Below are 15650 nucleotides of genomic sequence, written 5' to 3'. Positions count from 1 at the left end.
CCACTCAAACAAATAATGAATATACAGTAAAGAAGATGAATAATTACTTGATCAGGCAAGCAAAGTCACCTAACATCACTTGCCTCCAGAGAAAAGGCCTAAGATGCATCAGCATTTATGCAGCATTCCAGCTGAATCCAGTCATGAAGAAACGTCAGAAACCCCCAAACAGGAGTGTCCTATTAAAAGAGAACTGTATTCTTCAAAAATGTCAATGACATACAAGAAAAAGAATGACTTAGTAAGGGCTCCAGATTAAAGGAGGCCATAGAGATATGATGACTAAATATAACTTGGCCTTAGATTGGAGGAAAAGAAATGAAACAGAGAACACTGTTAAATCAGTTGACAAACTGGTTTAAGGATGGTAGATTAGATCAAAGCATTTTGTCAGTGTAAAATTTACTGAAGTTGACCACTGAGGTTGTACTGATTACATAGGAGCATTTCTTATTATTAAGAAAAATATACTGAACACTTAAGTTCCCTGATGATTGCAATATATTTTCAAGTGGTTGCTCCCCGACAATGTAAATTTATATAATTAAACACACACACACATACACACATAGAGTAAATAAACAATAAGGCAACTGTGAAAAATAGGTTACTCTGGGTATCAAGTAATAGAAAGGTGGTCTTATACTATTATTATTTCCTTTAAGAGTTAAAACTATATTGAAATAAAGTTGAAAAAATTAGAATCAATACCCAAATAAGGCTCACATGTATACATTCTTGTATCTTATTCAAAAAACAACTAAGTCATGGGCATCCCCGGTGGCGCAGAGGTGGAGTGCTGGGTTGCGAAGCTGCCCGCAGCCTCTGCAGCCCGGGTTCGATCCCCGGCCGCTGGCAAGGGTCCCATATGACAGGCAGAGCTCTCCTGCTGCTTCTCCCCTCAGTAGTGTACTTCGTCAGTCTGCCTGTTCTGCTCCCCGCTCTGGCTCTGGTGAATTCTCTCACCCTCCCACACTTCTGACCATACCCAGTGCTTGTATAAATAAATAAATTAATTAAAAAAAAAAAAAAAAAACTAAGCCATGACATGTAAACCTTCAGAAGGAATGGAGGGCTTTAGAAAGATATGTATGGAAAGTGTCAAGGATATGTTGGAAACTGGACAACTTGGGTGAGTAAAAGGGCGGGAGGCAACAGTTTATACAAATTCTACCCCAGTCCCACTTAAAGAAGTGTGACTTTACCATATTTCTTTGGCGGAGACTGCAAGAAGAATTGCATGGTTCATTGCAGCACTATGTACAACAGCCAAACTATGGAAACAACCTAAGTGTCTGAGGACAGAGGAGCAGATTAAGAAGACGTGCTATCTGTAGACAAAGAGAACTGTTCCCATTTGCAACTACAGGAATGGAACTGGAGGGGATGATACTGAACGAAATTAAGTCAGAAGGAAAAAGACAAACACCTACAGTCTCACTTACATGTGGAGCATGGAAAAACAAAACACAGGGTCAGATAAAACCAACTCAATAACAAAATCTAGAAATGTGACTGTAGAATTGAGCCTACCAGAGGGGGAAAAGGATGGTGGAGGTCAAAAGTAGAGGGTGCCCAATGAATTACAGTGGACTGTGGGTGCTTTGGTGGTAGGTGTGGTGTGGAAACACACATCCGAAAAGGTTGGATCCTATACCTCTGAGTCAAATACAGTGTTGTAAACCAATGTTACCTCATAATAATAAAATTAACAATCAAAATACAGGGTAGAAGCCTGCCCAGCATTTAAGTTCACAGTGCCTCACCAAGGCCAGTAGCATAAAATACTGAAAACTTCAGTCCAGAGGGATTAGAAGGATTACCAGTAAGGGTTATGACAAACCCTGAAAGATGAACTGTAGAGTCAACCTTAAATGTAATTTTCAGTTAATTTTCCTATTTTGATTCACTGCAGGAATCCTAGCACTGACATAAATTGTCAAATATGTACCAGATAGTTTTTAATTGACTGGCTGATCTTGCAATATAAATATATATTGCAATATATATATATATATATATATATATATATATAGGTGTGTGTGTGTGATTGTGAGATACAGAAATAAAAGTAAGGAAGAACAAAGAAACAAGTGTCTAATCTGCTAATAATAAAGGGAATTCTAAAACAATGCTTGGCCTTTTGTCAACCTTTTAAGAATGAATTCCAGCTAGATCTTGATTTTTCTAAATTCTTTCTAAAGCCCAGTGGCCTGAAAGTACTAAGAGGCACTTCTAGGTCAAGTGATAAAAAAGAATAACCTTTCCTTAGACAGTTGTTCTCTCACCTTCAAATGAAGTTTCAAAGATTTGAAGCAGAGTTTTATCTCAGAATCAAAAGCAGGTTCTGCTCTCAAAAACAAATACACATTGAAAGCCTTTTTTTTTTTTTATCAAAACAAGGAAATAAAAGGTTCAAACTATATTGATTTTCACTGGTGTCTAGCTTGCTATTCCTTTCATGGATCTTTATTAAAAAATGACACTGTCTAGCCTAGAAAATACAGCTCTAAATAGAAGTCTACTATTTTTTAAAACACTACAATCTACTGTTATCTTTCTGCATGAGAAGATACATTGAGAACCCACAAAACGTTAAATCCTACAGTGTATCAAAATCTAATAAAGCATTTGGTGTAGCTGTCAAAAAAATCATTATGAAAAAGGCCAGTATCATCCTATCAGACATGTTAAAAAATAAAAAAAAAAATCCCAGTTACAGTAGCATCAGAAAATAGAAGAGACCCATGAATAGCTTTACGGAAAAATTTAAAGCATGATGGATCATGTTTTTTGTTGAGAATAGAGTATCTGAAAAATTAAGATATTCTTTATAGCAAAATAACTAGTTTTGTATAGTTCCAATCACTCCGTATAAGGCTTTTTATAATGGATAATATAGTCTTCATTCTACAATTAAGCCAGCTCTACCACTAGTAAGTCAGCTGTTCCTGGAAAAGTTACTTGCTATACTATGACTCAGTTTCCTAATCTGTAAAATAGGAATACAGTGAGAATGCTGTTGAGGATTAAATGAGTTGGCTCCTGATACACAGTTGGCACTCAAAAACTACCACCACTACTACTACCACCACTGCCATGATTACCACCAATATTGCCTCAATTTAGAATGTTGAACATTCAGCATCAGATAATTTTTTTTAAGAATAATAAATGGGGCCTCCCCTGGTGGTGCAGCGGTTGAGCACTGGGCTGTGAAGCTGCCCGCAGCCTCTGCAGTGCCGGTTCAATCCCCGGCGGCCGGCAAAGGTCCCACATGGCGCGCAGACCTCTCCTGCCGCACCCACTGCTCCCCTCAGCAGTGTACTGTACTTCGGTCCTTCTGCCTTTTCTGCTCCCCACTCTGGTTCTGGTGAATTCTCTCGCCCTCCTGCGCTTCTGACTGTACCCAGTGCTTGTATAAATAAATAAATAAATAAATCTTTAAAAAAAATAAAAGAATAATAAATGAAGAATCAAGCAAATTAATGGAAGAGAACAGAACACTAAAATTATATACAAACATCTGAGTTATTTTCAATATAATTAAAAAGCATAGTAAACTACTGGAAAAATGGGTTATTTAACAAAGGGTTCTAATAAAGTAGCTAAGACTGATGTACAAAGGGTGTTTGTTACAAGGTTACTTACAACTGTGATGTCAACATAAGTGTGACCAACACTGTGGGAAGAGTAGTTAAATCCAAGTGAAAATCCAGACCATGTAATAACTCTGCAATTAGCAAAATTGTCACAGTTTTGAAAATCATCATTTTGTGAGACTATTTTCATGTCACTCAATCATACTGTGGAAAAAACCCAAGTCTATAAAAACTGTATACTGCATCTTCTCCAGGTTTGAGCACTGAATCAGAAACAAAATATGCTAAAAGTGATCAACCCAGTGCTAAAATATAAGTTAACCATATTTTCTTTTTTGAGTATGGAGAACTTTAATATTCAAGAAAACAGTTTGCCAGATAAAGAAATATGCCACCCATGGAATGAAAATCACCAACAGTCAATGCTACAAAGAGCTTTCTAAAAATCTTACTGAGTCTAGAAATTTCACCAAGGTCACTCTGTTTTCCTTGATTTCTCACAGGTGCCCATGACAGTCCATCAGTCTCCATTCCTGCCCAAGGAAATGAAACCAGGGCGCCAGCACAGGATGGGGACAGGGTCAAGCCTGAACCACTCCCCCCGCCCCACACCTTTCCCTCAACTCAAGCTACAGTTTACCTCCCAGCCACATTCTTGTTTCCCAGCACACAGCAGGCAGATGCCTACTAGCCCATCAAAGGATTGTTTCTCTAGTGGTTCCAACTGCATTTTTAAAAACAACTCAAAGTATTTTTCACCCATAAGTGATTTCTTACACACAGCAGGCACTTAATAGATATTTCTTAACTGACTGTCAGAGTTTTGGCTTTCATACATCCCAGGCACTATGGATCTAACTTGCTGCTTATATGTGTAGTCTTTCACCTGCCTAAATGTGGTTTTTTAAAGCTTTTAGCTTATTTTAGCTGGTTATTCCAATTGCTAATATTAAAGAATCTATTTCCCTATATTTATCACTTAGTTAACTTGAACTTTTTCTTTCTCTATTTTTTTTTTTTTGTTGTTTGTGTTGTGTGAAGGTAAAACAGTAATTTTTTTTTTCCTTTTTCAACCCAATAAAATATATGAGCTATGAGAGAAATTTCTTCTTCAGAAGAGAAATCCATGACCTTGACTAAGAAAGAATCCACACAGCCAGGAACATTTCCTACATAGAATGCGAATATATGGGTTTGAGAATCAAGGATTAAAAAGTCAGCCTTTATTTTTTAATTAAAAAGAGAGAGATTGAAGCTCTTATTCCAGTCAGTATACAATTTCTTATATCTTGCAGACAGACTTAAGCATGTTTGTGCTCGCTGCTCCCCGAGGACTTAGTCTGCTCTAAACAGGAGTGAAAAAAATCAACTCTTTGTATTGATCTAGTGCCCAAAGGTGGACTCTTCAGTGAGAATTTCATTTGAAGTATTTCACTTGCCTTTTGAACATGTAAACAGAGAGGTGTGTATCTGATGGGAAAGAACTAGAGAGAAAAATACCATGTGTTCGAAGTGCTCCCACAGAACATAACAGCCACAAAAGTCCCCAGCACAGGAAATGAGGAAACATTCCAAGAGGAAGGACTTAGGAAAGGAGGTTGCAGGAGCAGACACGGGTGAGGAAGCAAAGGGGAAGGAAGGCCTGAGGAACAGCTACCCCTTTCCAAAATAGAGCACAAGATCCTACTAGCCTTCTGGAATTAGAAACTGCCCTGGGCAGGCTACAATTAAAATTTTCAGTATCCTTGGGCAAGTATAATAGCTCTCTACCACGTATTTCAGCTGAGTCCTGAATGTCAAAAAAGAGCAGAGAAGCAAGGCAGGAGGAGCATACCAACCAAAACAAATATCAAGAGCCGAGGGCCAACGGCTAGAGTGGTCCTGGCATGTGTGAGGAATTTGTTTGAGCTAGTATGGCTGAAGAATGGTAAGATGAGGTCAGAGTTGAGCATGGCCAGACAGGGCCTCCCAGGTCATAGGAAAGATTTTGAACTTTATTGTTGGTGCAACAGAACCCCCTGGAAGGCTTAAAATTGTGTCATAAAAGAGGTCTGTACCATTCAATTTTCATGCAAGTAAATCATAGTAGTAAGTCTCCAATAAATTAAGTGAAACTCATATTCCTTAATATAGTCCACAAAAACTTGGCATCACCATCTCACCTAGTTATCTACATTTTCTTTTTCACTTGTTACATCGCCTTACCTCCCAAGGCCCTGGGGTTTCAGTGAGCTGTTCCCGCCATCTCTCCCTATCCTCTCTCAATATACATATACATATCTTCCCCAGCGTATATACATATGTACACACACACACACACACACACACACACACACAGAGTATTCTCTATTTGAAATGATCCTGCTTTCTCATCTTTTCATTTCAGTTTAAAAGTGTTACCTCCTTAGAACTCTATTCTGTCACCTGATCTCAAGTCAGTTCCTCCTGCCTTTCTCTTAGAGATCCCTGCTATTTTCCTTCACAGAATTTATGACACTATACATTTATTTGTTCAGTGTTTACATTTACCACTAAACTGAGATTTAGAGAGGGAAAACATGTCTGTTTTATTCTTGACTGTATACGTAGGATTCAATAAATATTTGATGAATCAATGCAAAAAAAAAAACAAATAATAATCAACAAAGCCAAAAGTTGGTTCTTTAGAAAAGATCAACTAAATTGATCAAAGCTTTCAGTTAGAATGGCTAAACAAAATAGAAAACTTCAATAGCTAAAATATGACATTAAAAAAAGGAAAATATTATAGAACTTAAGCATAAAAAGGAATATAGGGAGATAGATGAACAACTGTAAGCCAACAAATTACTAAAAGATACAAATTACCACAAGTGACTCAACAAAAAATAATTAAGTTGGTAGACCTATAATAAGAAATCAAATTAAATTTGTAATTAAAAAGCTTCTATGAACAAAAGCCCAGGTCATACTTTGTCTGGCTTTACTGGTGAATTCTAATCAAATATTCAAAGAAAAATTAATATGAACCCTTCACAAAACTCTTCTAAAAATTAGAGAAGAAACACTTTCTTATTCTATGAGGGTGAGACAGGAAGGGTCCCAGGACAGATCTCAAGGGAAAAAAATGTTACTGTTCCCACGGCTGGTAAACAGGAGGTTAAAAACCTGATGACTCTGGGCCAGGACACTGGCTGCCAGAAATTCCCTTGGCCCATTGTTTTTACTACTTATTCTCCCAGCCTGGGCATCCTGAGATATCTTACCACTGAGCTGGGGCTGATGGGTGCCCACAGTTAGCCACAATAAATGAACTTTAGCCAAGTCCAATCTCCTTGCTTCTCTACCAACGAAGATTAAATTCCTCTGTACTCGAACCTCAATCCTAACACCTATCTAGACTTCTACCCCTGCCACCTTGGAGAGGCTCCCATGCCCAGAGAGGTCTCCTCAGAGCTCTCTTTTCTTGCTCTTCACTAACCAAAAAACGCTGGCTCCTTGCCTGCCCTCAGAGCCTGTGGAGTCCTCTTTTCAAGACCCTTTTCCCAGTTTGGAAATGGTACTTCTCAGCTCATCCCTCCAACTCCCAGTGGGTAGCTCTGCAAACAGTAGCTGGTTTGCTTCTAGTTTATCTGCCTGTGATGTGGGGGAGGTTGGGATAGGGCTGAGAGACCCTGGGCCTTTTCTGTTGTCTGGTGACAAGAGCAAATTGGCAAAGGTTTCATAAGAACTCCATATCCATTATGAATACTGATGCAAAAATCCTCAACAAAATACTAGCAAACTGAATCCAGCAATATATAAAAAGGACTATACACTATGACCAAGAAAGCAAGATTGGTTTAATATCCAAATATCAATGAGTATAATGCATGATATTAATACAATAATATACTATACTAGAAAAAATTGACTGTACATTTTAAATGGGTGAATTGTATGGTATATGAATTAAAGTTTAATAAAGCTGCTTTCAAAAAAATAACAAATTTACCTTACCTATATTTGACAGTGCAGAAATTCTTTCATTTCTCCATGGACTTACACTGCTATCTACAGTAATAGAATCTATTAAGTGCTTACCATTATGTTCATATAATGACCTTTTTTTCTGTTTCTAAATGTTTACCTGTTGTGCTATGAAAATACGGTTAAGATATCAACAAAAAGAAGAGAGAGGAAAGGTATCTTTGGGAACCTTGGTAACCAGGCATTTGAACTCTAAATAAAATATATATATGTGCTGAATTTATATGACAAGCAATTTACTCTTAATTCAGAGAGATAGCAAATTATGTTGCATATCCATATTGACTCAATCACATGAAGACTTGTAAAAACTGTAAAATGCAAAACTGGTGTCTCCCTAGGAGAAAAGCCACTCTGCTCCTAGGGTGGGCAATTCTCACATTGCACTAAGAACAGATAGGTTCAAGAAGCAGAAACCATACACTCACATTCTTTAAGACCGGAAGTGCCAACTGCTCGAAGGAAGTGAGATCCACTGCATATTGCCCAACTCGGTATTCACGTTTTCCAGGCAGAGGCTCTGACCTGAATGAAAAGCAAGCATGTTCTTGTTGAAAGATTCCTGCACTGATTTCTGGTTCTTTGCAGCTCCACCGAGCCTCTGACCACCCACATATGCTAAATCATCCTTTAAAATCACCTACACAAAAAGTGGAGGCGAGCAAAGCACATCCGGGGAGTTTATGTACGACCAATCTTTGAAAAATGGTGTGAGAAAAGAGCTACAAATTACAAAGCAAGAAGAGCTTATGGCTTAATAAAATGAATTTTATGGTGAAATGTATTTTTATACTTTGTTTTTCATATGATGGTTTCAACCTCTTCTGTCTCTGAGAAATTAGTAATGGTTCAAGATTTTTCAAGAGAGAAGAATCGATTGGCTTCACCCTGTGCCCAAGGAGAATAAGACACTGTAAAAATGAAGTGTAAGTACCCAACTCTAGACAGAGGGCCCCGCATTCCAGATAACGTGACAACATCAAATCCTATTCTTCTCCCCGCCTGTCTGACTTCTTCTGTATAAAATCCATCAACAGGCAGACCAGAGGACTTCAGAACTTCACTGGCTTTTTGGATTAATGTTGTTTTTCCAACTCCTAAACAAACAAACAAACAAACAACATTAAGAACCATTCCCTTGCTAGAGCACACAAGGCACTCAGCATTCACTGATTCCAAGAACAACATGGTGGACAGAGAAATGTAATGCAAATGGATTTTAGGACTACATTTGAATTTTGATTGCTCCAGGTGTTAAAAAATTTAATTTTAAGTACAAGCAAGTGCAATAAAATGAATGGTATCTTAAAGTTGATTTTTAAATTCTGAAACATTATTCCTTTTGTCAGGTACACAATCTCAGAACCAACTGGGTAGTTTTCTGATGATAGTCTCAAATGCAATTTGGATCCTAAAGGAAGACAAAATAGAAGTTTTTGTCCTAGGTTTACTCTCCTCCTTGGCTGGCCAAACTTTTCCACCTCAGATATAAAACTTGTCATGCTTGGGTTGAAGGATGGCCAGGCACTTTAAACTTGACTTTCAACCTTCAGATATTCCTTACCTATATTTGACAGTGCAGAAATTCCTTCATTCCTCCATGGACTTACTGCTATCTCGGGAAAATGTGTCTCTTATGTACACTAAATACCACTAGAAATGGCATTATCTAACTTTTTCACAAGGGCAATCTCATCAGATGGTAATCCCTAAACCTTCCTCTGGCTTGTCTCCAACCTCTTCCTCACCTCTGTCACCTCATCCTGCCCACTTGTGACCCCAACCTTTCCTCTTAGCCTTGCCTGAACTCTTAGGTGGGCCCCTATTTTATAGATGAGGAAAATGGGTAAAGAGATGAGGTAACTTACTTAAGTTCACACAACTAGCAAGAGCCATACATTTTTACAGAGGCCTCTCTCTGTCACCATGACTTTGTTTATGTGGCCATTGTTCTCATGTACATCTAAGTCAGTGGCATCATGATTACCCAAAAATGGAAAAGCAAGACAAACTTCAAGCAGGTCTGCCATAGAAGCAGAGAAGCTATAAATCATAATATTTCTATGGCTGCCCACACAGAATCGCTGGGATTCCCCACAAATCCTTTTACGCTTCCTTGAAGTAAGATCTGTTATTCTTTTTTAACATATTTCTCCTCCAAACTTAACAATAACAAACAATGGCATCTGGCCTTTTAGAACATAAACAGCAACCCAAGAGGACCCCATCTACATCTCGCTGTGGCTAATAAGAGAACTGTGTAGGGTTCTGATGCCAGCTCTGATCCTCTGTAACTGCTGCTTTAGGAAAGTCACTGACGTATCTGTTTAATACAGCAAGAGACATTAGTGGATATGTAAGATAGTACTTTTCTGAAGGGCAATTTCAATGTGCCTTCCTCAGCACAGCAACTTTATGGCCAGGAATTCATCCTTAATAAAAAAAAAAAAAAAATCCGACAACAGTACAAAGATATATGAAATAGCATGCTCCCCTCAGCAGTTTTTATAATAGCAAAACACTGAAAGCAATCTAAATGCTGACCAGTAAGGGAATGTTCAATTATGATACCATGTATATAATGACACATAAATACACAGGAATACCATGCACTCATTAAAAATACTGCTTAGCTATCTTTATTACTATGGAAAACAGACAACAACATGTAAAACTACCAGGTTAAGAATCAGCAGATACAGATAGTATTATTCTATTATGATGTTTTAAAGTGAAGTGTGTACATGTTTATAAAAGAAAATGTCCAAAAGAATACAGAAATGTTTATAGCACTTATTTCTATATGTTGGCATTCTATATGACTGTTACTTTCTTCTCCAAAACATCCTTTATTTTTTTGGAGGGGGTCTTATAGTGAGTATTACTCTTAATGTAGCAAAAAACAAAGTTAATTACATTTTGAAAAGGAGAAAATGAAGCAGCTGTAATAAAAGAGAATAAGTGGCTCCTGCATGTTAGGTAGAAGGTAATAAAACAAGAGGAAGCCTTTCACTCAAGTCCCCTTTTTCCTCTTTGGCTCTAGTAATCTTCACACAGCTAACTTTTTTTTTAATCTCTTCCAATTAAGCTGCTACCTTAGTGCTACATTGGCTAAGAAGTGCTGGGGCCTTCCTGGTGGCACAGGGGTTAAAGACACAGCGCTATCGAGCTATCCCTAGCCACTGCATCACTAGAGTTCTGCCGACTGGGGAGTAACCTCCATGGAGCAGCAGACCTCTCCTGTCTAGCTTGCTGATCCCCTCAGCAGTGTATTTCAGTAGATTCTCCTGTTCTGCTCCCCAATCTCTCTAGTGAATCCTCTCACTCCCTCATACCTCTGGTCTACACACCAGTTCTTGTATGCATAAATGAATAAATCTCTTAAAAAAGTGACTTGTGCTGAAGGAGACCCCAAAATGATAGCTCTGCACCACATACAGACAAGCTCCAAAATTTTTTTAGTTTCGGTTTCCCATAAACCTGACCCTAAGATAAATATTCAAGTATGGGTAGTTTAATCTGGAAAGTTTAATCTGTAAGACAGGCTGGTAGGAGGTAACTACATTGGAAAGTTGGAGTTTAATAATACTGGGGCCTCCAAGGAGTTCTGGACATGTGGCTCAGAGTTTGACACTTAGAGGGGTGAGGAAACAGAGCTTATTCACTAACTTCCATCTATCACAAGTTAAAGGCTGCTCTTGGCAGGATGGAAATTCCCTGGTCCTTCAGACCTGCCACACAGAGTGGGCCTTAGTCCTGCAGATCAGCAAACTGAGTGGGTTCCAGCGCCCAGAGAAAGCCCTCCAAAATGGGTCACAAGTCAGGAAAAATGCTAAGGGCTAAGGAGACATGGATGGTGCACTGACAGTACAGACAATAAAAGGAAATGTCTTTGAGAAAGTGCAGTAACTCCTACATTACTCTCAAAACATGAAGTTTGGGATGGAGTTGGGGATAAGCAAATATAAAACAAAAACGTAATACCCCAAAGGTGGGGGTGGGGGGCTATGCATAAAAGAAAAAAATTATAGATGACTACCTGGTTCTTCTGTGATTAGTTTTTACATAGTCATAATACTATAAAAACTGACTATTGAGCTAATGAAATGTATATTAAAGCTGCATTAAGAAGATGGGAAAGTAGAGGTGGGTGTGTTTGAGGACAGGTTTAACAGAGCAACACTGCAGAATTATTTGCATCTTTTCATCTACCTGGACATAAAACGTTTGTTAAGAAGAAAACAGAATGAAGAACCTGTGCTGGCCTGGCCAGCCTCTGATCCCACCCATCTCCAGGACTAAGGAGGTTCAGTCACAAGAACAGGTCACCACTGTTATGAAACACATAGATGTCCTGGGGTCAGCCTGCTGAGAAAACTGAATTCCAAGTTTCAAATAAAGGACTGCCAAATCAACCTTCAGAAGACAATATTTCTTTGCAATATGAGGGAGTGCCTTGGGATATTAAAAATGTCTCAAACCACCCTCCCCTCACCACTCCCCCATTGCCTGGTAAAAACAATACTCCAAGTCTGCAATATCCCATGTAACCTTTGCTATTTAAGGCTAAACATAATCATTAATATAAAGTGAAAAGGAATTCTGGGCTCAGGGTAACAATTTTGACCTGTGAACTCACAGCTAACTTGAAAATTAGACCTGTGTTGCAAAGGAACTGAAGAATCCCATCTTTCTTCTTTAGCTCCTGTGATGCTGCCACCACATTCCCACCTCTCTACTCAGGCCTGATACATGTGCAGCACCTGGTTTGAAAAGCATCTCCACCTCTAGCCTCTGGTTAAACTGAACATTATCCCATACCACAGGTAAGAACTCCACAGCACAGAGATTTAAGGGGTTTGGCCAAGGGCAATCAGTAGGCCTGATACCTACAAACTCTGGGTTTAAGAGAGGGGTACTGTAGATACTAAGATTTCTTGACTTGCAGCCTCATCCATGGAGGGTGTTCAGAAAGTGAGTGACCTTGGATTGGGAGGGGAGGGGGAGCTTAAATCTTTAGTTTCAGTGTCTATCAACTGAAATTCCGCACTTACTTTCATTATAAACATAGACCACGATCCACACGACAGCGTGTGACTATCAGTAGAAACTAGACACCTCCATACTAACCACAGTGGTGCCAGATAGCATGAGCTCTCTTTTTGCCTACATCACAACTTCAAAACTACACCGGTTACTGCAGCCACTGGACCCCGCTATTTCATACCTTAATGAAGAACATCACCACATCACAAGTTTGGTTGCCTTCAATTCCAATCCTGTCTATCCTAAATACTTAAAATCACGTTTTCTAAGAAATACATGCTTCAGACTACCTAGCCTGAAATTTAAACTCAGAACTTTGGAGGCTGGCACAGAGTCCAAGTGCCGGCCGCTGCTCCCCGAAATCTGGGGGCTGCCCCGACTCCGCACATCCCCCAACCTCGGCGGTCCCGGAGGCCCACACTCGGGGAAGGGGTTACCTGGGGGCCCGGTCAGAAACACGTGCCGGGCCATAAGGCTGGGATGGAGTGGGGATCGGCGCCTGAGTCAGGGGTCACGGATGCAACCTGGGATAGGGGTTCGCGGCGCAGGTCCCGCCTCCCGCGCTGCCAGCCCCACCCCTCCCGGAAGCACCGCCCCCGCCGCGCATGCGCCTCCGCTCTCCGCGCAGTCGCCGCACCTGCGCCTTCGGCTGCGTCTTGGGTTTGCGCATGCGCCTTCAGCTCCCGGAGTTGCCGTGCTGCAGGCTCGCAGCCAGGTGGTGGCCCAGTGCCCTCTCGGTCCTTGTATTTAAGTCTCTGTGCCGGACTTTCGTGGAGTGTTTACAAGGAAACGTGTGTGACAAAGCCTGTTCTGCTCTACGTGAACGCACTCGCCCCATTTCTGCCCTTGGGTTGCAGACTTGAGAGCTGACATTACCCCTTGCGGCCGGAACCGCACTTACGGAAATTTGGGTTCTGGAAGTTTTCCTTAAAGAAGGAAGCTTTGGTGCAGATTCGGACTGTTTACCTGGTGTTGGCGATCATGTGGTTATTCTGCAGAGTAGAATTACCTGATTAAACCTGCCTGATGTCTGGGCTCCACTTGCAGAAAGTTGGACATTGGCTTTGGTCTTGGGCAACTCTTGAGCCTCTGGATTTTTTTTTTTTTTTTTTTTAATGCCCCAGCAATTTCTAAAGTTCACTGGGCTTGGGACTCTGCTTAGGCCGACTTGCCATCCTCAGCATACATATGAAGGCCAAGTTTCCCTTCTTTCCTCAGTACCAGCAAGACCCAGTCAAAGGCGCTCCAGGTGCCAAAAATTGACTGACTTTCCCCATCACTTAACCACTCGAACAGTTTCAGTCAGCGAAATGAAGTGTCAATGGCCTTGGGCCAGATATACCTGTAAACTCTTTCAGTCTAACATGTGTACAGTTTGACATGTGATCAATCATTCTCCATCCTGGCTGAGAAAGCAATTTCAGTGAGTGCTCAACTTAATTGGTCTGTGCCCACGCAGGACCCACAGGGCTCCCCCTTCGCCTGCGATACAACCAGTCACATGGTCTTAGTTTGTGACTGCTTTAAAAGGAATCATCCTTGGGAAAAAAAAAAAAGTCAGATTTGCACAATGTAGCTGTAAACCGTCGATTCTGCTGCATTTGTAACGCTGCATCGCTGGTAATGTATGGCTTTCCACCCAGATTTATCTTTCACCTTCTTTCAAATTGGAATCAAGAACAGCTGATGTACCTCATTATTGCCCCACCCCACCCCACCCTTCCCGCCCAGCAACAACACACACTTTTCCCCTCATGGGAGTAACTTACAAAAGAAAGGAATGGTACATAGTCCTATGCGTACACTTGTTTCTCTCAAAAACATTTATTTTTTGAGGCTAATTATATAATATTTTCTATCACTGAAAATAATTTTATATTTGCAGGGCTCACCAGAGTTTGGGTTATTTTCTTTTGTTGCTATCCCTGGAATTCTGGTAGCTCCTAGACGATATCAGATAGCTCAAGGAATGTAGAGACTCCAGAATTGATGTCTCAGAGAACAATTAACTATTCTTCCATAGTTGCATAATCGTTTCCCCTAAAAACTATTTTTTGGGGTGGTGATTACACAGGAGTCTTCAGTTTATGGTAATTCATTGCCTTGAGTCTATTTGTAGTTTGCTCTGTGGGTTATATACATCAATAACTACAGATGAGATACTTTTTATTACAAATTAACAAAAGAGGAGAGCATTATTAGCATTACAGTTAAAAATAAATAGGTTATTAAAGTACTGTGCTGAATCTAACTTTTGCTTAACTATTGACATAGACTCTTTCAACTAAATAACTGTTAAAGAATTTGTGAACATATATTAAAACTGCCAGACCTTAAAATAGACATTCTCCCACTTTGTAAGCTACATACTTGCCATTAATTATCCCACTAAATGCTTAGAAACCCTGTGAGGTAGAGCTTCTCTGTCCTATCAAGACCTACTTCATAGTGAGATAAATCAAGCCTTAGAGAATCTGATTAACCTATCCAACCCAAAAGAGAGAACTATTAGCTGCTAAAAGTGGTGCCTTCAAAACTAGTGCTGCCACACATTGATTTTAATTATGGAATTTGTCTAGAATTTTCTGACAAATTGGAATTGTGTCAATTTACAATCAACCTCTAATTGAGTTTCTATAGTTACTGTATTTTTTTAAGTATAGTTGGAATTAGTATAACAGATACTAAGCTTAGCAGGAGTAATAATTGTATGTGGGTAAAGATGTGCATACACATTTGTGTAGTTTTATGGGTTTGGGGGATATTTTATTATACATCCTGTCTCAATTGGATCAGTTACTGCACATCTGTGGGTACTACGTGCTAATGAGGGCATAGGGAAGTGGAGCTGTTCTGGCACACAGTAAGTACCAGTGGGAGAACTATAAATAATGGCCAACTTCTGACTTTCTGTGGTCAGTATCCTTAGCCTGGGAATGCATTCTGGGCCCAGTCCTCTGGATGTGCTGTGGACATTTTAAAAAGTGTGGCGAT

At 39.8% G+C, this 15650-nt stretch overlaps 1 protein-coding gene across 2 annotated transcripts in view; it reads right to left on the bottom strand.

Annotated features, from left to right (window-relative positions):
* The window catches only part of NTPCR (nucleoside-triphosphatase, cancer-related), a gene marked incomplete at both ends in the record, with an annotated part of 29390 nt that extends 16263 nt beyond the window's left edge, over nt 1-13127 (bottom strand). For both annotated transcript variants that reach the window (XM_084253354.1, XM_084253355.1), the window contains 3 exons: nt 8039-8135; nt 8545-8707; nt 13094-13127. In XM_084253354.1, the coding sequence (XP_084109480.1) occupies nt 8039-8135; nt 8545-8707; nt 13094-13127 (294 nt within the window). The remainder of the gene's footprint in view (nt 1-8038; nt 8136-8544; nt 8708-13093) is intronic.
* Between the last annotated feature and the right edge of the window lie 2523 nt (nt 13128-15650).

Source organism: Talpa europaea (assembly GCF_964194135.1).
Source record: "Talpa europaea genome assembly, chromosome: 14".
NCBI lineage: Eukaryota > Metazoa > Chordata > Mammalia > Eulipotyphla > Talpidae > Talpa > Talpa europaea.
This window is presented reverse-complemented; position numbering and strand designations above follow the sequence as displayed.